The 26,056-nt window shown below is 39.9% G+C and overlaps 1 protein-coding gene across 1 annotated transcript; it reads left to right on the top strand.

Annotated features, from left to right (window-relative positions):
* Positions 1-1,950: 1,950 nt before the first annotated feature.
* On the top strand, positions 1,951-26,056 carry MLYCD (malonyl-CoA decarboxylase). Its single transcript, XM_075101276.1, has 5 exons — positions 1,951-2,579; positions 13,374-13,486; positions 14,747-14,903; positions 15,415-15,564; positions 24,652-26,056. Exons 1-5 carry the CDS (start codon positions 1,983-1,985, stop codon positions 25,183-25,185), a joined length of 1,551 nt encoding a protein of 516 aa, XP_074957377.1. The 5' UTR covers positions 1,951-1,982; the 3' UTR covers positions 25,186-26,056.

Below are 26,056 nucleotides of genomic sequence, written 5' to 3' on the forward strand. Positions count from 1 at the left end.
TGCACTTGAGGGTGTCAACAGCTCCTCCCAATTTTGTGTCATCAGCAAACTTAATTAGTATTCCTTCCAGTCCTGCATTCAAGGCTATTACAAAGAGAGTAAAGAGTTCCGGCCCCAAGATGGATCCTTTGGAACCCCACTAGTGACCAGCTGCCAGCCCGATGTAAACCCTTTGAGCCTGACCCATCAGAAGCTGATGTGCACTAACCAAAACTGCCACAAAGACTAACTACGCTCATGGAGACTTCTAGCACAATTTTTAGGTTTATGTTAACCAAATCTGCATCATGAGTTGTAAAGAAGTTTATATATCATATAAAGATATAAAGAAGTTGATATCATATATATGACAAACAAATACAGCAGATTAAATATTGATATTAAACATAGAGAAGGAAAAGTTCAATTTCTAGCCACCCTTTATTGAAAAAACCCACGTCTGTTCATGTCTTGCTATGAAGCACTTTTAAAAATGTTTTATTTTGGTTTTCAAATGGAAAAAGTTGCACTTGGCTAACAGATACCCATTTAAAACTGCAGCATTTCTGTCTATAAACTGTGCACATACAAATATCATCATGTTATTTGATGAAAGTTCTTACTTACCCCATTCCTCTGTCTCTGAAAATATTAGCTTGGGAATCTGACGTAGGCAGAAGCTTTCTTTGACAGCCTGTTTCCTTTAGAGCTGAAGCAGGACTAACCAGCCAATGCTTTTACTGAAAATGAACTTACAAAGTTGTTAAGGGAACTTCTGAAACTTAATTCATTGCCTGTGGAGTTCAAATGTTTTTAAAAAGGTTTTTTTTTCATATATTGCAATGCTGCTGAGTCATGCTTTCACTCTCTTAAGGCTATCTTAGCTTATCTTATAACCCTCAGTTCCCAGGGCTATGCTGCTCACACAGCATTTTTTTTCCCTTCCCTTCCTTGGGAAACTCTAACATTTTGTTCTAGAAATTTGTAATTAGGTAGTGCTCTGGTTTTATGTTTGTCTCTTCACTGGTAGAGCGGGCTTGATTCCCTCCTCAGTTCTTACTTCAAATGTTGAGAATCAAGAGCTCCTTGTGCTTCTGAAGGTGAGGACAACAGGTGCTCAATTCTAATCTCACTGGTATCAATTCGACCTATGTGTTTTGCTTGGTTTAATGGGCATGTAACAATGGTAACGACAGAGCACATAGGGTGCCAAAAGGAGGCAAATACATCCTTGTGAGACTGAACCAGGAGCAGTACGTATACATTTAGCTTTGTTCATGAATAGTCTTGATGCACTTTTGAGGACCTTGGGCTCATGACTGGAGTTTTTTGCTACAGGTCCTAAAGGGCACACTACTTTCAGTACTCTGTCCTCAAATTACACAAATTTGCATGGTTTCCTGCACTTATTTCAGAGCAGATACCAGCAGGCCTAGTAGCCTGGGCTTCCTGGGACCGTGAAGTAACCCATGCACCCTCACTGCTCAGCAGCTTGAACTGACAGCCTTCCAGGAGCCTAAACCTGCTGACCTTCTAAGACCATGGTGACAATCCTTTCTGGATACCACCAGTTTTAAATTGACGCTATCCTTATGACACCCGAACTCTCTCACGGTGATGGGCTCATAGCAATGCCTAGCTTAGCCCATCTTCACCTCAGGTCTCTCCCTCAGGCACAGCCAAGCTGCGAGGGAAATGGCAGCAGGTAGGGGAACAACAGGTGAGAAAGGTACAGGGGACGGCGGGTTGTACAGTGACGGCTCGAAGAAAAAGCACTGCGGGAGACAGTAGCTTTGGGCAATGAAGCAGCGCCGGTAACACCTCTGGGCGCAGCCGCCCACGACCCGTTCGCCCGCGCGCCACGCTCAAGATGGCGGCCGACACCACTCCAACTCCGCCACACTCTTCTCGCTTTCCATTGGCGAGGAGGGCTGTCAGTCTGCGATGCCAGCCAATCAGCCCGGCGGCCGCGGCCCCGAAGGCGGCGCTGCGGCCTGGCCCTGATGGCGGGTGTTGTGTGGCTGCCGCGAGAGGCGAGGCGCGGGATGAGCCGCCTGGGCCCGTGTCTGAGCCCGCGGCCTCTCCTGCGTGGGCCCTGGGCGGCGCTGCTGCGGGGGCTGCGGCGCCTCTCCGTGGCGGCCAGTGTGCGCCGGGGCCCGGCGAGCTCCTGCACGGCCTCCGTGGCGGGCATGGAGGAGCTGCTGAGCCGCTCCGTGCCGCCGCTGCCGCCCTACGAGACGAAGGAGAAGGCGCCGCCTCCGGCGGAGCTGCGCGGCGCGGAGTTCGTGCGGTTCTACCGCGGCCTGCGGGCCGGGCCGCCCAGGGCCCAGCTCCTCACCCGCTTGGCCCAGGACTTCGGCGTGGACCACGGCCGGGTGGCAGAGTTTAGCGCCAAGGTGCTGCAGGCCCGGGAGCAGCAGAGGGAGCTGGGGGCCCTGCTGCAGGCCGAGGACCGGCTCCGCTACTACCTCAACCCACGGTACCGGGGTCTGTTCCAGCACCTGGGCCGCCTGGAGGGCGGGCTGCGCTTCCTGGTGGAGCTGAGGGGCGACCTGGTGGAGGGGCTGGCGACCAAGGCGGTGGACGGGCCTCATGTCAAGGTGAGGGCTAGGCTGGGTGGCCCTGACAGGGGGTCGGGGGGAGGCTGGTTGGCGGGAATGTGGTTTGGGGCATCCTGTTCATGGTGCTCCGCGATGGACTGAGGAGCGTCCTGTGAACCGATTTCACAGCTGGGGTCTCCATGGTGTGACAGGAGCGAAGTCCCCTTCCCACAGGCCTTGGTACCGGAGGGAGGTGGCTTTGCTGACATGGCGGAGGAAGAGAGCGGCCCATGGTGTGAAGCAGTGGGCTTTCTGAAGCGAAGCGGCAGTGGGAGGCTGTGAAGGGCTGGCATTAGGGCAGCTTAGGAGGTGCACCACAGACGCAGCATGACATAATGCAGCTGATGTTGGGGCTGCCAAGCTGCATCAGGAACTCGCTGCAGGAGTGAGGTGTGGTGTTGTGACCCCCGAGTCCAATGAAGGGCTGACAGTGACACAGCAGCTGTGTTGTGCTAATGATGACAAATATCGATGAGAGAAAAGAGTTGTCATGATTTAGCTCAGTAGTGTGTAGAAAATAGGTGAGGTGGAACATCCCCAGCGGTTACATGGTGCAGTGGGATGACGTGGGTGTGGAGGAACTGCTCGAGCAAGTCGAGAGGAGAGCTGCTGAGATGATCAGGGGACTGGAGCATCTCCGTTATGAGGAAAGGCTGAGAAACCTGGGTTTGTTCAGCCTGGAGAAGAGAAGACTGAGGGGGATCTCATCAATACCTATAAATATCTAAAGGGTGGGTGTCAAGAGGATGGGACTGGACAATTTTTAATGGTGCCCAATGACAGGACGAGGCGTAATGGGCACAAGTTGGAACACGGGGAGTTCCACCGCTTTCCTGTGCGGTGCCAGAGCAGTGGAGCAGGCTGCCCAGAGAGGCTGTGGAGTCTCCTTCCCTGAATATATTCAAAACCCACCTGGATGCGGCCCAGTGCACCCTGCTGTAGCAGCGGGGTTGGACAAGATGATCTCCAGAGGTCCCTTCCAACCCCCACCATTCTGTGATTCTGTGAAGGAATGATGTTGGAGTTGACAGCGGCAGGATGTGACAGGACTTCCCGGAAGGCAATGAAGAAAGACAGCAAGCTGGTCAGATGCACTGACCATAACTTGTTTGTCGATATTCAGATGCAAATTAAGTTTGACAAGAAAAGGATGTTTTTTATATGCCAGTGCTGTCAATTAACCATGGTCATCATGTAACTGAAGTAGCAAGAGCACTGGTAAGATCCCACATCCGTTGGATCATCTTAAGTAGAAACAGACTGAATTTGCAAAATTAGCAGGATAGAAATGTGTAGAACAGCTGAATGTACATGTGTCAAATAATACAGTATGTTCAGAAACATACTAAACCGATTTGAAAGTAGGAAAATATTGTCTGCAAAACTAAAGCTTCAATGAAAGGGCTGTCATAAGCATTCTGTTGTGTCTTCTCAAAATATTTTTTGAAATGTTTGGGTTCATTGTATGACTTGGGCTTAGTTCTGCTTATGTGTTCTTGTAGTCTTTTTTGCACTTGTTGATCAGTTTTATGTTTCAATGTGGTACATCCTTAAAATAAGAGTTGGTGAAAAGTAGCACATAAGCCAGGAAAGATTAAGCAAGAACTGGTTTGCATTGGGTTCTGTTTGTGACTGTATTGGCTATAAGAATTTACCCTGGATACTGTTTCTTTTCAGTTTGGAGTTTTATTTAGGTCGTTCTCATCTGTTTTACACAGCAATCAAGACGTAGAACTATGTGCTATTCCAGTGTTCTTGCTAGTGAGTCTGGGAAAGATGTTATGTCTTGCTTCTTAAATAAGCATCTTGCTTGGCCTTTAAAATCTATTTGCTTCCATTGCAAGTAAGCATCAGACTAACTACGGGCACCTAAGGGAGCACCCAACCTGCAGGAAGCCTTGACAGTCTCTGATTACTAGCTGGTGCAAGTGGTTTGCAAGGAAGTGGTGTGAAGGCATGTGTATTTAATTTTACGCCTTAAGCTGTAGGTGTGTTACCTGTTCTGAGGCTAAATGTCAAGAACAGAGAAAACTATATGGCAGAATATTCAGGCTATAGATTTGGGGTCAGGAGGGGAGTTGTTATAGGTTTGGGTATTTTTTTCTTTTTAACAAACAATTTGAGTCTTGAGTAGAGAACTGTTCTCATTATACAATCTATATTTTGGGATTTTGTAGTGGACAATTCCAGGGTGGTTCTTTGCTGGTTTCCTTAATTGCAGGAAAGAGACAAAAAAAGGTATAGAAAAGCTCTGGAACTTGGGATGGATGTTGACACATCACGATTCACTTATTACATGTGATCAATTCTTGCCTTTCTGAATTTCTTAAGGTATTATTTGAAAACAAGAAGATGCAAGTTACCTGATGATTGTTTTCTCCATTGGTTTTACTGTTCCTGAACCATTAACACAACAGATGATGCAAACTGGTGCAGTATTGTCTTCAGCTACTCCCAAATATACACCTCTTCATAATGCCCTCAGTTGTCTTTCATAAATCACCTCTTAAGTCAAACTGATGTTTAAAGTAAAGGAAGAAATGCAAATGCCTAACGTACTCTGGTTTTATGTAGTGCGTGACGTGTGCCTAGCTGCCACGCACTCCAAAATGTGTCTTGTTATTAGACTTGTAAAGATTCTGAGAACTGAAGTCACTGAACTTAGCAGTATCCATTAAATCAGAAGTCCTAGCGCTGTAGCTGTCAGGATCCAATGTAAGGCAAAATGGGTTGAAAAAGCTGACTTATAAGAAATTGAGAAGCAAATGGTGACTACCTTACTGGAAGAATTCCATAGGTCTTGATCATAATCCCTGAACAATGCATTGGAAATACATAAAATGATGGACTGTGCAGAGAAGGAACATGCTGCAAACGAGGTTTAGTTTGTATCTGTTAGTTATTAGAAGGCAGAATCATGACCTAGAGTGAGGCAGAAAAATTGTGTCCTCAGTGACAAGTTGTTCTGACATAGCAAATGTCTTTCTGTGGTTGTGTAAAAGATGATGAATACTCTTGACACAAGCTTCTTGATAATAAGATGGCAAAAATTTAGTGGTAAACTGTATTTTTGAAGTTATACAGCCTTTTTTCCCAAAGAGTCCACCAAAAATACATAGAGGACGTATGGTGAAGGGAAACTTTTCTTCATAATCTGTCCCAGAAGTAGATTTTCTTTTCTATTAAATATTCCAATCAATTATGGCTATTGTAAGCTTCATGGATAATGTGAAGAAGACCATTTCAAGAAAATAGTACTGGCACATAATACATGGCTTGAAAAGTTAAAATACAGTCAAGCCAGACCTAGTTCTTTTTCATGATGCTTTCTGAAATTTTTCCTTCCCTCATATGTTCTTTTCATGTGTTCTGTTCCTTCCCTCACCCGAAGGACACAAACGTTTTCCACTGTCTTTATAAATGAGTTGATTTTTCTGATGAGCCCTTGCAATGCACAGTGAAATTTGCTGAAAACCTGTTTCCTAAGTGTAGTTCTTCCTCTTACTGTTCAGAACCCTCTCACCTGCAGTACTTCTTTTTCTGTGCCAGCATTTTCCTCTTGAGGTTTTTTATACTTTGCTTGCTTACGCAGTTTCAGCATTTGAAATACAGACTCTGGTGAAAAATTCATGTTACTATTTCAGGTAGCAAATCATTCAACTATTGCTTTTAAAATATTCTTCATCTTTCTATATGAGTTAGAAAAAGTCAGTGGAAGGTTCAAATGGCTGGCAAAAGGTAATGAAAAAGATATCATTTTTGTCAGATTGATTTATAAATAAACCTGCTTCCATAATTAAACAGTAGTTGGAGTGTGTCTGCAATCGTGTTCTTGTATTGGTCTACTAGAAGAAAAGAAATACCATAATTGTTCTGGGTATTTTCCCCCTCGTAGTAGCCACGCCTAAACACAGCAGGGACCTGAAAGTTGGACTTTTTCCTTGAATTATTTTTTGTCTTAAAGCTTTCTCACAGATTTCACAGAATGCCAGGTTGGAAGGGACCTCAGGGATCATCTAGTCCAACCTTTCTAGGCAGAGCACAGTCTAGACAAGGTGGCCCAGCACCCTGTCCAGATGACTCTTGAAAGTGTCCAACGTGGCCGAGTCAACCCCTTCCCTGGGGAGATTATTCCAGTGGTGACTGTCCTCACTGTGAAAAATTTCCCTCTTGTGTCCAATCGGAATCATCCAAAGAGCAATTTGTGTCCATTCCCCCTTGTCCTCTCCATGTGAATCTGTGTAAAAAGGGAGTCTCCATCTTCTTTGTAGCTGCTCCTTAAGTACTGGTACACGGTGATGAGATCCCCTGTGAGCCTCCTTTTCTCAAGGCTGAACAAACCCAGTTCTCCCAGCCTATCCTCGTATGGCAGCTTCCCAGTCCTTTGATCATCCTGGTGGCCCTTCTCTGGACCCCTTCCTGACTGTCCACATCCTTTTTGTACAGTGGGGACCAGAACTGTACACAGTACTCCAGGTGTGGCCTGACAAGCACTGAGTAGAGCGGGATGATGACTTCTTTATCTGTGCTGGCGATGCCCTTTTTGATGCAACCCAGCATCCTGTTGGCCTTCTTGGCCACAGCAGCACACTGTTCGCTCATGTTGAGCTTCCTGTCCACCAGGACCCCCAGGTCCCTTTCCACAGAGCTGCTCTCCAGCCAGGTGGATCCTAGTCTGTGCTGCACTCCTGGATTATCTTTGTATAATCAGGGAAAACAGTTTTAAATTTTAGTGGAGGCATTGGAAATGGTAGAACAGGTTTTAAGGGAGAATATTTTGTGTGTAGGCTGTGCATGGCTTTTTGGGGAGGGGTAGTATTTGTGTTGATAGATGTCTTACCTATATACATCCACAGAAGGTAGCATTCATTTCAGCCAGTTGTACTGCCTTGAAAGAACTGTGGTCTCATTGATGAGGATTCATCAGCAGATTAGAGTATCTGTTCACTCAGGTGAAACAGTGGCTGTATGGAGAATTGGAATATTGGAACAGTTTGCTTTTAAAGATCTAAGAAGCCCTTAACTAGAGAAACAATTGAAAGTTAAAAGTTTTTCTATAAAAAAAAGTGTTTGGTATTAACTTATCAAAAGTCCTGTATAGCCATTTCATTATTGTAGGTTTGATTTAAATTCTAACATACATGAAGACAAATGTGCAACAAGAGTTTTATAACTTCTATGTCTTTGTATCTGCATTGATGAGAAAATATGGAAATAAAATTAAGTGGATCTCCTTGATACTGGAGGAAAATTACATAATGCATTAGATGGCCTACTGAGATTTTGGTTTTGCCCAAACTGTCTAAAATCTTAGACAATCCTTAGTTTTCATTTTGAAGGACTTATTAAAAAAAACAAAGGATTACCTGTGGCTGTGTTGTAAATATAAAATATTTTTCTATTTCCTCAAAACGTATCAACATAGAAGCAGCTTGGACTGTTAGATATTGATTGATGAAGCATTTCTATTTTGTGTTTGTTCAACAGATTACAGTAAAATAACATATACAGGTCATTAAGTCACTTGAAAATGCTTGTGCACACTTTACTCGTATAAATGAGCAAAAATGGGAGGGAGGAAAAAGGGAAAGAATCTTTTTTAATTAAGAACAAGACATCATGCAATATGAAACACAAGAGCCAGCACTACCATTACCACTGCAGTAATTACTATTAGCAATAAAAAAGCAGAAAAACAGTCTCCTTTTATTTGTGTCACACTATTGAATCCAGTTTTGCTGATGGGTATATTTTTTAGTATCTCACCAGGGCTGTCCTATATGTATATTTTGAAGCTAATTTGTGAAAAAACCAAAGAGACCTTTCAACACTTGGCAATACCAGAGTAGGTCTGTGAGTCAGGACGCCCAAATGAAGCATATCGGGTTAAAAACTTCAAACATTCCAAAGCCATGGAAAAACTCGACTCTGTGAGGCTGGCAGAGAACTCCTCTTGTAGCACTGTCAGATATCGAACCAGCAACTAACAATAACTGAGCCATCTGCTTGATATGCATGGAATGTTAGTTACTGCTGTTTCATGTTTATCTGTAAATATCTGCATATGAATTTTCATTATAAGGGGTATTTTATTTTTCAGTAGTTTGAGAGGGAAATGGAAATAGTTCCCTCATCAGAGAGGCAGTTTTCTTAATAAAAAAAAAATTAAATTTTTCATAAGTGTTTTCCCATTTGTTGCCCAGTAAATAGGGACCTGATGTGAAGATCAAAAAGGCTGTAATTTGCTGTCTTGTAGCAAGAACATGGAATGAAAAAAAAAATTATCACAACTTATTGTGCTCGCCTAATAGAAACTGAGGTAGAGCTGGTAATTTTAGATACTAATCTGAGTATGTCCTGTTGCTCAAATTTAAAATTGGGATGCTGAATAATAAATCTGCTTTTTTTTTTCTTTTTAATGAAATTTTGGAGATGTAATTTTATGACTTCAAAGGCCTCTGAAATGAAAAGAATTTACATACCACTAAATTTACAAAATAAGCAAACCTAACTTGACACTGCCATTGTCGGAGTCAGGCCTTTCAGAAACTTAGCGTATGCAATGATATTAACGCAGAATTTTGCTCAGGTGACTTGAATGAAACACAGTTTTGGATAGTATAAAGTGGTTTATGTCTTTCTACACTAAGAAGTTTTGTCAATGTACACAGTCACAGTTGGACTAGATGATAGTTGTAGGTCCCTTCCAACTGGAACTATCCTAATTCTTTGGCCTGCATGCTGCTCTGTTGTTTTATAAAACATTTTTATTTACAACTGACAGATTATTTGAATTGAGTTGTAGTTCCCTGTAAAAAATATTCCTTTCTTCCAACATCACATCTGCTTTGCTTTCTTCTTTGGTTACAATTGCATTGCTTTTATACAGCTGTAACTTGCACCTAAAGTAGCTCTATAATGCATTCTGCATCTTGAAAAGTAGCTTTCAGTTCAGCTGGGCATTCCTATCCCAGCGTATGGAGCATGTTTGCTAAACCTGTAGGAGCATAGAAGCAAAATGCATCCAGTTCCTATGTTTTGCACTTTTACCAGTATCCGTGTAGTATAACTGGCTTTCTCCCAAGTCACTCGTTGCCATCTGAGCCATGTTACTGCCAGTAGATGCAGAGCTGTGTGTTCAAAATAATGACTAGCAGGAGTGCAGCCATCAGCAGTTTTCCTTCCTAGCTGCTAGACTGTAGCTTGAAATGGTGTTCCAAAAAAGCAGATGGATGACAAGAGAGCCGTAGGAATCTGTCAGTTTGACCCCAGGTCTGACAACCCTAGCTTATTTTTCTGGCTTACAGTGTGCCCTTACAAAAGAAAATGAAACAATCCTGAAATGCCTGGAGAAATTCACTACACCAAGGGATATTTGACCAAATGATTTATGGTTATTTTCTAAAAGCTTCAGAGCTGTGCAGAAGTAAGGATTTGCAAGAGAAGTACCTTAAAGCCAGAATAAACAAAACAATCAGAATATACTTGCTGAGGACACTTATACCTCTGCAGTGCGAGAAGAAAAATATATTGGGGGGGGGGAAGATGACAGATAAATCTGTGTACGAGAGTGTACTTGAACCAAAATTCAGCTTTTCCTGATAAAACTGTTGCTGATGCAAGCCTTGTTGAGGTTGCAGGCCAGTACCTGCTCAGTTGCACTGCCCAGGAGTTGCGATTCCTACATGACATAGTCATGCCAGAAAAGCCCTTTTTTGTAGATGCTGTTATGCAGACAATTCTGGGCTCTTTTCGGTACAGCTTGTTTTACCTGCTGCTTTCACTTTAATCCACTAGCCCAGAAGCATCAGGAAAAGCAGTTTTGCCAGTATAGATTACAGCTACTCTAAATGCAGTTGTAATGTATTGTCAGAGTGCATCAAGTGTTGAAGTGCCCCTGAGCCAACAGTAATAATGCATTTTTTTCACAGTAATGTCATATTATAGAAATAGTCTGCTCTTTTGAGATAGTAAGGCAGAACAGGTTTAATATATGTGTCTGGTAAGGCCCCCCAAATCATCAGACTTGCTGTAAATGTGCAATAGATCCATTTATTAGGCAGGGGAAGGTATGCTGCATGTGTCCCTCTTCACTATCCTAGTTGCAAAGTTTTGACATAGCTAATCTGGTCCTTTTTCATGTCGTCTATTCTGTTACTTCCTCCCCCAGCTACTGTTGTGTTAGAATAGTGTTACCTTGAGACAGAGAAGGCAGGAACGTTTTAATCAAAGCGTCAGTGAAAAATTGTGAAGACTGTCCGTTCCTAGGGTGGATTATTTTTAATGTGATCCTTTGTTCCTCTCAGTTCTTCAGCAGTACTTGTTGCAGATAGTCGTGCATGTATGGGTTTTTTCAGACGTTTCTTTTTAGGCTGGTGCTGTGCATTATGTGGTTCCCATTGTGTTCCAGTGGGGATTGCTTACCCTATAAATGTACTTCAGGTGAATTGTGTTTGTATTATTTCAGTTTCATATTCATTTAACTACTTTTTTTTTTTCCCTTAGCATGTGCAGGCTTGGTTCAGCCTTGTACAAGTGCAGGTGGCAGAAGAATGTCAGCACTGCTTATTATATAACTGAAAGAGAGCTCTGCTGAGAAAGACCAACAAAAAACTAATTTACAAAGCTTGGGAGAGTTGGCCTCATGGAATAGTTCATGGATACTCCCTGTATTTGGAACAATGCGATTGACTTTTTCACTGTTTGAAGTATATGTCAATTTATGCTTCATTAAGTAAGCTCTTCTTCCATATTTGAGGATGCTACTGAAAAAATATAGAAAGATAATGTGAAGTTTTCATGCATGACAGAATTGTTCTATGCATATCATATGAACGGCTGTTTTCTTCTGCATGGTTTGTATAGTAGCCACTTCTGCATAAACAAAGATAAGTGCCAAACAACAGCCTATGTATTTCACTAACAGAACTTAGTAAGCATAGAAGTAGGTAGGAAAAGGAGGACTGAAGGAAAATTTGACTCTGCACTTCAGGTATCGAAAAAAGCCAGGATTTGTTAGGAATTTACCTTGCAAACTCCATGCCTGTGGTCATTACCATCAGGTTTAATCTAGGAGTTTTGATGGGAGGAGTTAATTTAATTACAAGTTTGGGCGGATTGCTGTAGATGAAATATCTGATCACAGCTGGCTGCAAGCGTAGTCTGGGTTTGAAAATCTTATTTTTTCTGGTATGTTGAATTAAAGACTAAAACTGTCCTTTTTTTCAGTCTTGGAATACTTACAGCAGTTACTCTGGCCAACCGGAACCTCCTTTGACACGTGTCTCTTGACAAGTGCCTCTGCAGCTTTCATCTTTGTTAGGTTACAATAGGAGATATTTTTGCTTTTTTGTGAAAGTCCTGAGACTACCTCCCGGCCTTGGAAAGATGTTTCAAGTAATAAGTGTTTTCTGGATAGATTTTTTTTCCTGTTGTTTTGCTTAAATGTAGCAAGTTAAAGTACATTGGAGTAAAATTTTTGTCTATTTTGTGTACAGCGGTGGCTATTTAATAAAGGTCTGAATAGAATGTGAAGTGGTTTTGTTTTTAGATTAGTGGTTATTAAGTTAGTTTCAGGTAAGCCTACGTTTCTGATCAGGCCGTTGGTAAGTTGGTGCAGGTATCACACTGTGTCCTATATACAAAGGAAATGTAAGAAAGAAAAATATCCCTTAAAGAGATTTTCTAGCTTATTCATGCTGTGCTGAGTTCAAGAATACTTTCTAAACTCAAAGAATTTTAGTCAGAAAAATCTTTAATAATATAGGCAGTAGGAAATTCATAGGGAATATAAAATTCATTATTAAAATGAATGTTTCTGAAAGTGTTCGATATTACAGTTGGCTTTAATACTGTATCATACTGTTCCAAATCTGTTGTGATTTTTGAGTTCTGTAGTCTTATGCTGCTGCCTTTGGTTTTCTTGTTCAAAAATTTTCATACTTAGGGAGAGGAAAAATTCTGTAAAGCCTATGGTTTTATCTGCATCCTGTTCAAAGACACTAATTTTCTAATATATCATCCTGAGCGGGCATTTGCAGCTCCTGTGCTGAGCTGTACAATCCACGCTGAAGTCCAAACTGAAGCATTTTTGTAGTTTACTGATGCCTAAATGTGTCTGTGTGTTTCAGTCACCTCCAGTAGATAAGTTATGTGCCTTGGAGATCTGTCAAAAGTAGAAGGTTCTGTGTGTTAATCATGGTGCAGAATGTGCAGGAGTAAATAGCTATTCTGCATCTTTCTCCTAAAGAGCAGTGGAAAAAATGTTTAATAAAGTAGAGATGACTAATAAAATAAGGTAAAGAATTGGAAAATTTTAATTTGGTTAGTTGCTTTCTTACATTAATATGCTAGTACTAATAGTCATCCTAAGGCATGAACTGCTGAATACTCAGAAGAGATTCAGATGTATAAAATTGTAGTGAAATTCAGGTCCTTATTTTCATCAAATTTCCCACGATTTTTTTTCATGCTATTTAAATCTGAGCACCTGTGCAACTGCGGTCTTATTGTCAAGACTGATCAAATATTTCTATTTATTTTCTGCTTTTTATCGACATTGCGTTGCATTATTTTCCATTTCTGTGTCTGCAATTTACTAGAGACAGTGTCTAAATGTTTTCATTGTTTTCATCCTGTGTGAGGAAAGCTGAACTATTATGTAGTTAATCTGCTCAAACAGATGCATTAGTTTCCTTGAACCATAGTTTGAAATAATCAAGGTTATCTTTACTCACATACATATGTTCTACGCATCTTATTTAGCAGATAAATTCATCTTTCTTCTGTTTGCAGGAAATGAATGGAGTTCTGAAGAACATGCTTTCAGAGTGGTTCTCGACAGGATTCCTAAACTTGGAGCGGGTCACCTGGCAATCACCTTGTGAAGTACTGCAGAAAATTAGTGAGTAAGTGCTAAAAGTTGCTAATGCTAGTCGATGAAGAAGTGATGAAATGCACAGATCCACTATTTTCAGATACTGCTTTTGAATTCTGAACCACAGGCAAAGTATAATTAAGGAATAGTTGCATTTAACACAATAAAGAGCACACTTTAAAAACTGAATTAAGTAAGTAAATGGTAAAGGGGATCATTTGTCCCATAATTTGATCCTTTAGCGCACAAAACGCACTTGGAGACTGCTGTCTTTTCTCCCAACCTTCTCATTTACTCTTCCCACATTCCCAGAGGTGCTGTTGTTACTTTTCCTGCAAACCTAGGTTCTTGCGGCACTGCTGCTGCCGCTGCTACCCCCATCACCACTGCCGCCTTCTTCCCCCCTCAGTCTGCACCAGCAGGGTTGGTGGCGGATTGATATTTAGGTCTGATGCAGCATGGGGCGCCCAACACTAAAGAGCACATTTTACTTCTAATGTAGTGAGGCTCCCCTTCCTGGCTGGAACTGGTGAGGTGCACAGAATTCCTTGTAAACTACATGTGAAGAGAGCACCTTGTTTTTTATGAACATTCCTTAAAATCTATGTTTGTTTCTGAATTTCTGTCAAATATTGAAAGTTGTAGCAATAAAGATGACTGAGTCAAAGTTACGCTGTGTGGCATTTTGTCATATAAAAACTTGAAGAAAAATGAATCTCTAAAAAATTCTGAAAGTTCATGACAATGTTGATGAGGCAAAGAAAAGAGATCTACAAGCTAGATTTTCAAAATAAATATAATTAGTGTTATTTTACTTAATCTTCAAAGTATTTTGGCAAACACGCTAGGCTTTCAATATGGACTAGAGAAAAGAATGCTTTGAGTGATTGGTTGAAGATATGGCTGTGGGAGTGCTAACAGAGTATTTTGTAGCTTAGGAAGACTAATTCCTTAGGGGTGTGTTCAGCCTCATTCAGTGACTTAGTCATCTCAGTTGCATATCCCATACTGAACAGAAAGCGCAAGTGAAATCTCTGATGCGTAATAAGCATAGCCCAAAGAAAATGAGAGAGAGTGGGTGTGCAACACTGCTTGGCAATCTACTTTGTCACAGTTTGCTGATTAATTTTACTTTTTTCACTTACAGCCTAATTCTTCTCCTTTTTTGGTTGGAGAGTTTTGTCACTGACATCAATGGGAAAAGTGCTGAGCTTGTAGGGCTGGCAGCTGACCTCTGTTTTTAGATTAAAAAAAACTATGTAATTTTACTTTTTTTTCTTTTCTCATTGAGTTCTGAAGCTGTGCATCCTGTTAGAAACTGGGTTGATATGAAGCGTCGAGTTGGGTCATATAGAAGATGCTACTTTTTTTCTCACTGTGCAATCCCAGGAGAACCACTGATTGTCTTGCATGTTGCGCTAACCAGTGATATCTCCAGCAGCATCCAGGTACAGTCACTGATGCATTTAGTACACAGCAAGTGCTCAGATTGCAATGTACTTTTAAAAAAATTTGTAATTCCTTATAATTTGGAGTATTTGGTTTTGTTTCTTTTTTTTAAGGGATGAGAGAATTGGCACTTAAACTACAGGGGTATTCTGTATATCTCCTGTATTATGTAAGTTGAAATTTTGAGGTTTTGCTCAAGTGCAAGAAGAATAAGAAAAGGTAAGAAATATATAAGAAAAGGTAGCAAATGAGATTAAGGCTTCAAAGCGGTTATCATTACTTTTGAAAATTTTAAAGTACATTACAATTATTCCCTGCACTTGCTAATGGATAAGCAGCTCGTCTTTCTACTTTTTGATTAGATTTTTGTTGTTTCTCACAGAGGGTAATGAATAAAACAGTGGGGAAAAGTGTTAACGCATTTGAAAGTTAAAAAGAAAAGCCCCCTCCCCCATAATGATGGTAATAACTACTACTAACTTTTTTTTAATTTTATTCTTATTTTCCCAGGCCATAGTGAAAGAAGTGCTGCCTTTAGAAACAGAAGATACAGACAAAATTACAACAGCAATTTTCTACTCCATCAGTTTAACTCAGCAGGGACTGCAAGGTGTGGAACTGGGGACTTACCTCATCAAACGGGTTGTAAAAGAACTGCAGGTAGGTGTGGCAGGGTGTGCTTAAGGTGCTGTTTGGCCCATGTGCTTCCCTCACGTTGCTGTTGTGGTTTCCATTTTGTGTCATTGCTCAAGGCAAGGAGCTGCTAGGTCTTCCCCTACACTTGTAGCTTCTTACCAGATCAACCTTTGAAAGCGCGTAAAGAGTTGGAAGAAGATTTTCTGCTGTTGGTTAATGTCTGCCAGATGTAGACACTGTTAAATAGTTGACATGTAATGCATGAATTACTTGTGTTTGCCTAACCATGTGCATAGGATGCTTAAAAGTCAAATGAGTACATTTCTGTTGAAGGCAGCTTTCATATAGCCGTATTTTGCGATGTAGTGTATTATATGGTTCACTACTGTCTCTCAGTTGAGTGGCTCCCTTCCAGGCCCCTGATCAACGTTTTCTTTCTTCAGTGTACCTGGCTGTTCCTTTTTCAAAATCTTATGCCTGTTCCAGTAATACAAATACTTCTTATACATTAATTAATACAGTTTCTTGTTTGTTATATTGAATTGCCACTGGTTATATATGCAGTTTGCATGCTTGCCTTTAGTATGTCTAATAAAAAAAACAAACCATGTCTTTAACATATGAAAGTCACAGGAATCAGTTACTTTATGCAGGCCAGTTCTATGAATTTATAAAATACCATTGCATGCTATGGGGTTGTTATTAATAGTGTTAGGACGACTTCTTGTAGAACCTTCTTCCAAGCAACTGGGGAAAGGAATGAAAGTTCATTAATTTATATATAGAATGGTGTGAAAGAGACAGTCATATTTCTGTGTTGAGTACATTATTTAATTTAGTAGCCTTTACTACTTAAATTATTAACAAAGCTACCACTTAAAAGTAAAAATCACTGCTTGATTCATTGTTCCAACATCTGGATTAGTTATGATGTCTGGAAAATTGTCTGTGATGTAGAACTTCAGTTCTAGTTACAAAAATAACTTAAAATTGGATGCACCAAATTTCTACTATTACAAAATGATTGATTAGTCAACTACTGAATCATAGCTGGCAGCCTTGAATTTTTCATTTTATGTCATTTTTAATTGATATTTTGTCTGAATTTTGTTGTTCCTTACTTTCAGAGTGGCTTTTAGATTAATTGTCTAAAGTGCAGTAGTCCAGGTATAATTAGGTTGTGCCATCTGTCTGATCTTGACTGAGGGGAAACTGGAATAAATTCTTGCAGTTATTTGCTTTCACATCTGAAAAATAATTTCTGGATAATCAAGTTGCTCTCATAAAATAACCCTATTGACAATGTATTTGTCCGTCACTCAGCTGCTTACAACACTAGAAAAGTGATGAGTGAGTTATAAAGGAAGATAGACACACCATACTTAGATAACCTACATGCAAGGTCTAAAATTTGATGTGTCCCAACAGAAGAATGCCTTTCTTATTTATACTTACGACAAAATGTCTACATTTCAGTGTTGTAAAATCCAGTCCTTCTTCACTGTTCATCAAATACGTGATTAACAGGAAACACTTTGGCTGAGATGCCTTTAAATACATCCTAATCATAAAATTATTGCATCAAGCTTAAATAACTTAGTTAATATTGAAAGCTGAGTGCTTTCCATACAATGCCAAAAATGGAGATCTTCCTCCCTACTTAAATTTCCTACACTGCTTTAAGATGTTTATGAAAATGTGCTGTTACTAGTAAGGTTTTGGCAAATTGGACGTGTACTTAGTTGACAAAGAAGTTGTAGCAAAACTTCAACTGCCTGTTTATATTTATTTTATATATATATATATATATATATATATATATATAAAAGGTACAACAACCTCCATGTATTGTCTTTACACTGTTCTTTTTCGTAATGATAAACCTTGTTGGGCTACCACTGTAGGGCTAAAAGAGATATGAAGGATAATCCAGGAGTGTTTATCCATGACAGATGTGGTCCTTTAATAGTTTTTCTTCCACTCTTTTGTGTTAATATTTTTTTTTTCTTCCCACTTTCTTCCCACTCCTTCATGCTTTCTTCCTCTTTCTTCCAAAGTATTGCTCTTGAATTTGTTGTCTTCAAGACAAGAACCGTCTCCAATTGCATATTTTACATGTGACCCTAAATCGTCATACTCTTACCAGAATTGTTTGATGCACTTCTATAATGCCTAGTAATTCAGCTTTTGTTGTAAATGTTGTGACTCCCATCTCAGCGGACCTCACCTTTCAGTGGAGAGAAGCCCTGTGTCTTTCAGCTTCAAAATACTTACACTGTGAAATTTCTACAGGGTTAGATTGTTCAGGGCAAAGGCAGGGTATGTGATGAGTAGTGCTCTTGGCAGCCCGTTTTACTTGTCTCCCAAAATCCTGGAAGTCCCACTTCAGTGCATTAATTGCACACGTGTGCTCGCTTTCTCTCTGGTCAGGTGTAAGCAAAGGACTTTCCAAGGTTGTCTGTGCTCAGGTTGGACATAATTCTCTGGAGCAGCATTATAGTCACTTACTTTAAAAGGGAAAAATGGTATAGCAGTAGTGCTGAGTTGACTTGGTGACAGCAGTTGAAACAATGTAGCCTCAGCAAAAAACCTTGGGTCAAAAATTACATCTCATTAAGCAGGCTTCCAGCAGCCTTTGTGAAAATAGATAGTTGAGGTCTCTGATAGGAAGAGGATTTTTTTATGCAACCTTTGCATGGCTTTGCAATAAACAAATCTTTATTTAAAGTGCTGCTAAATTGCCAGGTGTTACAGGTCACATAAATTGAGACTGTCTTTAATTTAACTGAGAACAAAATGCTTTGGGAAGAGGAGACCATTTGAAGAGGTTGAGGATTTTGGTTTTCATTATCTTTGAATCATTGATGATTAATATACTTTTATAACTTGCCGTTGGTTTGAGTTAACTTTTGTGGACATCTGTTTGATCTGTAGAATGTTATTTGATTCGTATTTTCCCAAGGCACTGCAAACTCTTAAAACTTTTTTTTTTTATCCTCTAGTAAGAATCCTTTATCTGACTTTCCCTTAACTTAACCTGCTCTGACACTTTTACTTGTAAGTGCCATTGTAACCTCAAAACTGAATTCGCAGCTGTCATTCTTCATAAGGAAAACTCCAAATTGGACCTGTCATGAATGTATATCATTAGATCAGAAAAAGACATGCACTAAGTTAGAAATATGCTAATAGCCACTCTTTTTTTCCACCGTTGAAGCCTTTATTTGACAAGATTTTTAAAAACAGTACTGAAACATTGATCTAGCAGGTATCTGCACTATAAAGTTATGGCTATAAATTCAGCTGGTCCCAGATTCCTTAAAAGAAAATCTCATTAACAGACAATTAAGATAGAGCATAATTTTTTAGAAATCATCTTGCCAATTCACCTGAACTGGTCGCATACACGGCTAAACGTGAACATGGGTAGGGTTGCACTTCTCACCTTCAAAGAATGTCGAGTGCAGATTCCCTCATGAAAGTATTTCTTGCAAATGGGTTTTTATTAGGACTGTTAGGAAAACTGCAGCAGTAGAGGCTCTGGCAAAGATTACAACCCTCGATGTTAAGCACTGTTAGTTTGAGGCACTGCATAGAAGTTAATGGCCCCTGCTTTTGAGTCTTTCACTAATTTAAGCAGATGGAGGACGTATGAAGTTGAGTCACAGAAATGGGCCCTCCGTTTCATCTCTTTATATGTGCACAGTTAGCAGTTTGCTTAATATCTACCTAGACATTATGATCTGGCATTTGCCACAGGTATTGTAATATAATTGGGTAAAGAGGAGGATATAACGCAGATCAGAATAGCACCTTGGGGATGTAGCTTGTGTCGCATACAAAGACCATCCTGGGAGAAAGTATGTTGCTCTAAATAGGAGATTTTTCTCTTTTCGGTAGTTGCTTGACAAAAGTTTGCTACACAAATAATTTAGAAGGGTTTTATAAACAGGTTTCAGTTGTTATCTGAGTATCTCCTGTTTGGATTAGTTTTGGGCAAGCAGTGGGATGAATTCATTAGTCCACCGATACCGCTTTGGTCCCTGTACAAATATAGGCTACCTATGTATTCTGTGTAGTCTCTTGGCTGTATTAATGTATATAGAGCAGGGAGCAGACAACAGAAAAAATCTTGCATTTCTTAAATTTAAGCTTGTATTGTTCCCAGAAACAAATTGGATTTTGAAACAATTTCAGACAACTAGTAAGAAAACAAACAACCCCCAAATTGGGTGCTTGAAAACAAGGAGGCAGATGCATTTCTAGCAAGCTGATAGGTGCTGGTGAAGGCGTAGACAGATAGATTTCTCATTAGACAGACATTTAATTCAGAATGTGTTTATAGCCACTCTGAATGGTCTGTGGCTCTGCAGAAGGTACATCATAGCAATTCAGGCTGCAGATGACAGACACAGATAACTGTGGTGAAGCCTTTGAGAAAACTGCTTAGAATTTTATAGCCTGTGGCATTTGGGGGGAGAAAACTGATAGCTACTATGTGACTCAATAGAATGCTTAACAATTGGCGGCAGATTTTAGCTTTCTGGTTGGGCTGTTGATAATTGCTACCTTAATTTGATCTAGGTGACCTGGGGAGATCATAATTTCCAAAACAGGCTTTACTTTCATTGATGATAAATGTGACCTTGGACTACAGCTTTTGGAGAGCAAGACAGTTTCAGATGAGATAATAGCTAATAGGAGAAATCGGCGCTCTTCTGCAATGAAGGAAAGAAAAAAAAAAAACCCACCCAAAACTAAAAGACGACCAAAACCAGAAATCTACCCCAAAACAAAATGAGCAGCTGTTTCTTAATGGTGTGTGGGTTTCTGACAAGAAAATAAACATTAATGGATCTCCACCAATAGCCTTAGAAACTAGCACATCAATTTAGCAACAACATAAATGTACACACTTCACTGCATCTATTTATTTTTCTACAAGAAATGTCCGCCTCAGATAAGCTCTAAACTCAAGCATTTATCAGATACGTAGTAGTCTGTACTGTAGCTTCAAAATGGGGTCACTTTCCCATGTTTTATCTGTCCTAAGAAGTAAAAAAATATGCAAAATTTCCTGTTTTGTATTTATTAATAGAGTAGGCGCTACTAACTTCCTGATAAATATTTGGGGTTGGGCTTGGTGAACAGGTCACTCCTGAAAGTGAATGACAAAGAGCAGCCAACATCACAAGGAAGCAAAATGTGAGTTCCTTAATTAGGAACTTGCAGTGGTTATTATTAATACACAAATATGGGAAGAGGTTGTTCATTCTCACTTTTGTCGTTGTGGATGGGGTATAGATACCCTCTCAGCTTTGCAAGCGGGGAGACGAGATCGGAATTGCTACCCTTGCGGAAGCAATGGGCATGGCTCAGCTGCTGTGTGAAAAGCCCCTGTTTGTTAGCTCTGTTCAGTAGCAAAATAGTATTTTCAAACACTGCTTTCTTAGCGGAGATGGTGCAGAAGACTTCCAGACTTGACTTTGTGGTAAGCGGCCGTTTCTCTTGGTCCAATCAGTTTTTTCTTTTACCTGAAAGAAGAGGTTCTATTTCTCAGATTTCAGCGTTACCTTCCTTCTTCCTCTCTCAGGTTTTAACCCCAAACATCTGTGAAGACTTCATGAAAGAGAGCTAAGCAACATATTCTCAAAGGCACTGTCTTTTATAGGATGAGTAATATAGTTGGAAAAAAAGGAAAACCTTTAAGGAATGTAATCCCATCTTCGGGCGAGAAAGAAACATATCCAGTATTCCTTTAATTCCTACCTAGAGGAAAATAACCTCTAACAATTTTTTCCTTTTTCTCACTTTGTTTTTTTTCTTTTCACCTTCACTGCACAATAGTAACATCAGTACTCCCTCTAACAGCACATCTAGGTTTTCTCATTGATAGGTCATTAATTTGAAAACTTTCACCAATTTATCCCTGTCTCTTGTGTTCTCTGTGTTACGGACTAAAGATGAACTTTAAAGCACAACAGGGAATGAGGACATAGAAGAATGAAACCCCATTTTGAAATCCAGTGTCTTTTGGGGGGAGTTTGCTGCTACTTAAGGATGCTAACATGAAAAGGGTACTTCTCATTATAGATTACAGGTTTGTGTTTCTGCATCGTAAGGCTTATTTGCAGGTCTATCACATCCTAGACAGTTGCTGAGTTGTCATCCATCATTATTGTGTGGACAGGCAGAAGGGTCCTGGGTCACTGAATCTTCAGAATGGAGTTGTGGCCCTTCCTTCTGGGCAGAAATTCATCTAGCCGCGGGAAGGGCTGACATGCAAAAGGTCAAATTACTTGACAGCAGGCGCTCTCAGCAGCTAAGCTACGGCTGGTCACAGTAGAGTCGCCACTGGTCAGCTCTCAGTGCGCTGATGGAAAAATGAAGGTGGCAAGTGATGCTGCTCGGTACCACCTTGACAAAACTGAAAGCTATCAGCTTCTTCTTCAGGAACAAATATCTTGAAGTTATTTTTCCAGTAGCCTTTAAAAATTCACTTCTGTGCCATCCTTCTCCTCCTCCTCCAGGAGATCTCTGGTTTTGTGCCCGTAGTATTGTCTTTGGTGGGAGATAGTGTTGAGTCAGGGAAAGCAGCTGACAAGGGGGGCATCTGAGGGTAGCTCTCCTCTGCCATACTAATTAAGATCCTGCTGCTTTAAAGAAAAGTGGATTCCAGATGTGATGATTAGGTGTAGTCCTTGATTCAGAAACCCTACAAGGAGGTGGATGAACAATGATCAAAGGAAGATTTAGTGAGTGCATTTGATTCTATATTCAAATTTTGTAAAGTTATTTTGAATTGATTTGTGGATAAATGGTCTTTACATCCATGGGGAAGTATTTAGCTCGGAAGAGAAAGATCCTTGAAGTGTATGCATTTGCTTTGTTCTGTTCTCATTTTTCCCATTTTTCTGCTCCCAAATATTTTTTTTTAATCTACTGTGGTCATTGCTCTGTTTTTCAAAAGCAGAGGGAAACTTTTCTGAAAAGGCTGAACTGTCTACTCCAAGAAACCTTCTTTTAATTAAAACGTATTTTCTATATCTATGCCTCTTGTAGCCATGGTCTGCAGTAAAAGCACAACCCTAATAAACTGTTCTGTTTTATAAATGCTGTATTCTCTAAAATTGTACAAAGCGGCACTAAGATACCAGCAGAAATTGCCTTCCACAGACACCTCTTTACATCAATTTCCTAATAATACTTTTTCTTACACGAAATGCATACGTGGTAAAACGTGATAGTTGTGTTTCACAGGTCTTGTTACAGACTTATCCTTCAGAATTACTCTTCAAAATAAAATACCATCATGTCCTTTAATGGAGACTTGAAAAAGTCACAGGAAATCAATTCTTTACAAGTGTTGCATTATCTACCATGGTAGCTATAGAGGTTGCAAATATGGCACAGTCAGGATCTCCTGGTCTCTCTGATTACATGAATGGCCGTTTTATTCAGTAAGATATAGAAATGAGTGGTTTTATGGACTAATTTGCGTTTTGCTTTATCCAGTTCTCCAAGGAGATGAAATGGGGTGGTTCTTTGTAACTTGGTCTGCCTTTCTAGTTCCTGTCTGGTCCCAGAAGAATAATTCTTTGACTTACATATCTGTGTAATAGTCACAGGACTTCAGATAAGAGGGGCAAGTGAGGTTATTCAGTTTATGCAGTTATAAGTCACAAAACTGAAGAGGTGGTAGATCTGAGCTGGCTGGTGTATGATAGTGCCAGAAGCCAGCAGAACAGCAGTAAGCTATTTGGAAAGCTCTGCGTGGGAAGGAAAAAGATGTTGTAAATAACCAGCTGAATATTATTCCAGTTATCGAAGTTATTAGAAATGGTGCTTGGCTTCAGTCTGTAACGGAGGTGTGCCAGGCCTGCGTTCCCTGGCTTCTGCATCCTCGTGAAACAGAATGCAGATGGCAGCATCGCAAGGGGCACAGCGGTACCTGAGGCTGCAACAGCGCAGGTGCAACACAAACGACCCAGCAGCGTGTGTTCCATTAACATTGGCTACTGTAAGGTAGCATCTGAGCAGAGATGATTTTTTGTAATGGTTATGTGGGTAATACTCAGAGTAAAAAAAAAATGCTTTTTGTAGTCATTTAAAGGCAATTTTCTGTTGACATTAAGATGCTTCTGTAATGTTGATAAATGTCTCTGTTCTTACCACTGCTTCCTGTATGAACAGTAATTAAAACAACACTGTGGTTGTTTCAGTTCAGCTCCATCTTCCCTCTGTTCCTTTCCCCACACTTACCCCTTAGTAGGGTTGACTTTGACGTCACTTTTGTTAATTCCAAGTGACAGTGAGTTTAACAACCTTCTCTATTCTTCATGTTGGTGTGCCCCAAAACTAACACATGGTTTTCCTTATGTATGTTTTGCTTTACATGATTATGTAGTTAACAGCTTTTACTCATAAATAAGTAGTAGAGGAGAAGCTTTATTATGTTAAAACAATTATTAAACTGTGATTAATTTTTTTTACTGTATGTATTTCTTATCTTGCTGTTTTATCAGTGTATTTTGTAGTCTGGGAATAGTATGAGAAGTAGGTGACCTGCCTAAAGATCGTTTGTCAAAATTTCAGGAAATAGCTTATTTCCATAAAAATCTACCTGTTTCAGTCTATTTTACGACTTCTGATTTTTACAATAAACTGAAATAATAAACGGCACTTGATAGAAAAAAGATAGTATGAAAAATAAATGGTATTTAAAAGGTTTTTGAAACTTACACATTTACTTTTTTTTTTAAAAATCTCATTCTGCTGAATAACGTCTTTATGGCATGTGATTGTATTTGTTTATTTCTGCCTATAAAATGATATACCAGAACATCGTGCTGTAAGTACTGTATAAGTACTTTTAAATAGCTTATGTGTTTGGACTGTAATTTAGTCAGTGTTAACATTTTCTTTGTTCTCCAAGTGCTTTCTAGACACCAGCCTATTACTGCAGAGTGATTTGTTTTGGTTTGGTTTTGTCTGTGTATCGGTTAATCCTCAGAATCCCTAGTAAAGAATATGAGCTGTTCTATCACTCAGACATCTCGTTGTCAGTCATGACACAGCTCATGAATTTTCCTTCTCTCCTTTTGTCTGCAGAAAGAACTTCCTCAGATAAAAACTTTTTCTACTCTTTCACCTATCCCAGGATTCACAAACTGGCTTGTTGGGCTCCTCTCTTCACAGACAAAAGAACTGGAAAGAAATGAACTTTTTACAGAATCAGAATGGCAAGAAATCTCTGAGATCACAGGAGACTCTACTACTGAAACACTAAAGAAACTCTTAAATAACAATGAGTGGGTGAGATCACAAAAATTAGTTGAAGTGCTCCATTCACCGTTTATGAGACTCTGTGCCTGGTATTTGTATGGGGAGAAACATCGTGGCTATGCTCTTAATCCAGTAGCAAATTTTCATCTCCAGAATGGCTCTGTGATGTGGCGGATAAACTGGATGGCGGACACAAGCCCTCGGGGCATTGCTGCTTCTTGTGGCATGATGGTAAACTACCGATATTTCTTAGAGGATACAGACAGTAATAGTGCAGCATACCTGGGGACTAAACAAATTAAAGCCTCGGAGCAGGTTCTGTCCTTGGTGTCTCAGTTCCAGCAAAATAGCAAGCTTTAATTAAATACTGTTAAAACTAAGAACGAGTGTTCCTCACCTATAAAGAGCTGTGATATTTTGCAGTGTCTATATTTAAATGAGAATGTCTGTTACAAAACAAATCTACTCAGCAAGCAGGATGCCAAGTTATCTAGATTATCAGACTACTGCTGTGTATTCAAAACCTAATTTGTTGTGATTGAGTCACTGTAAGTTCTAGGCATCTGTTACGTGCAAATGGGTTGGAGGTGTGTATTAAAGGGCGAGTAAAACTCTCAATCAGCTACAACTCAGTGGCAACTTTAATGGAAAATACTTGAGCCGTACCGTTGTTCGGTTGATAATAAACCTATTTAAACCATGTCTTCGAAAGGAGCTGCACTTCTTTGTCATAGTAATACTAGATAGTCCTGGAAAGACGTACTGAATGAAGGTAAATTTTTGGTCAAAAGTATTAGCAAAACAGTAATTTACATTTCTATTTTGTTAATATCCGTCTTTTTCTCCCTCAAAAATTCTCATGTAAAATCTCTTGGTATTTTTCTTTTTCAAACCCACTAAAAATCTCACTGAATCCTTGCTTTGCTGAAGCATGGAAAAGCCTTGCATTAAAATTGTTGAAAAATCAGAATCTCTCAGTGCAGCAGATATGTAGTATTATATTTGCACTTTTGTCTGTGAAAATATAATGAGCAGGAAGGGAGTGTTCAGACGGGAGAGGGGAATAAGAGAAACTGATCCTTTAGGGGTCAGTTGAGAAGCTTCTGAGTATGTATATTATACTTGTGGGTCTGGGAATTTTTAAAGTTGATGAAGAGCTTTTTTAATAAAGAGGTAGGCGTGACCTGTAAACCAATAAAATAAACTTTCTCAGTAAAACATGTCTTGTGTA

Source organism: Phalacrocorax aristotelis, chromosome 8 (assembly GCF_949628215.1).
Source record: "Phalacrocorax aristotelis chromosome 8, bGulAri2.1, whole genome shotgun sequence".
In the NCBI taxonomy this organism is placed as follows: domain Eukaryota; kingdom Metazoa; phylum Chordata; class Aves; order Suliformes; family Phalacrocoracidae; genus Phalacrocorax; species Phalacrocorax aristotelis.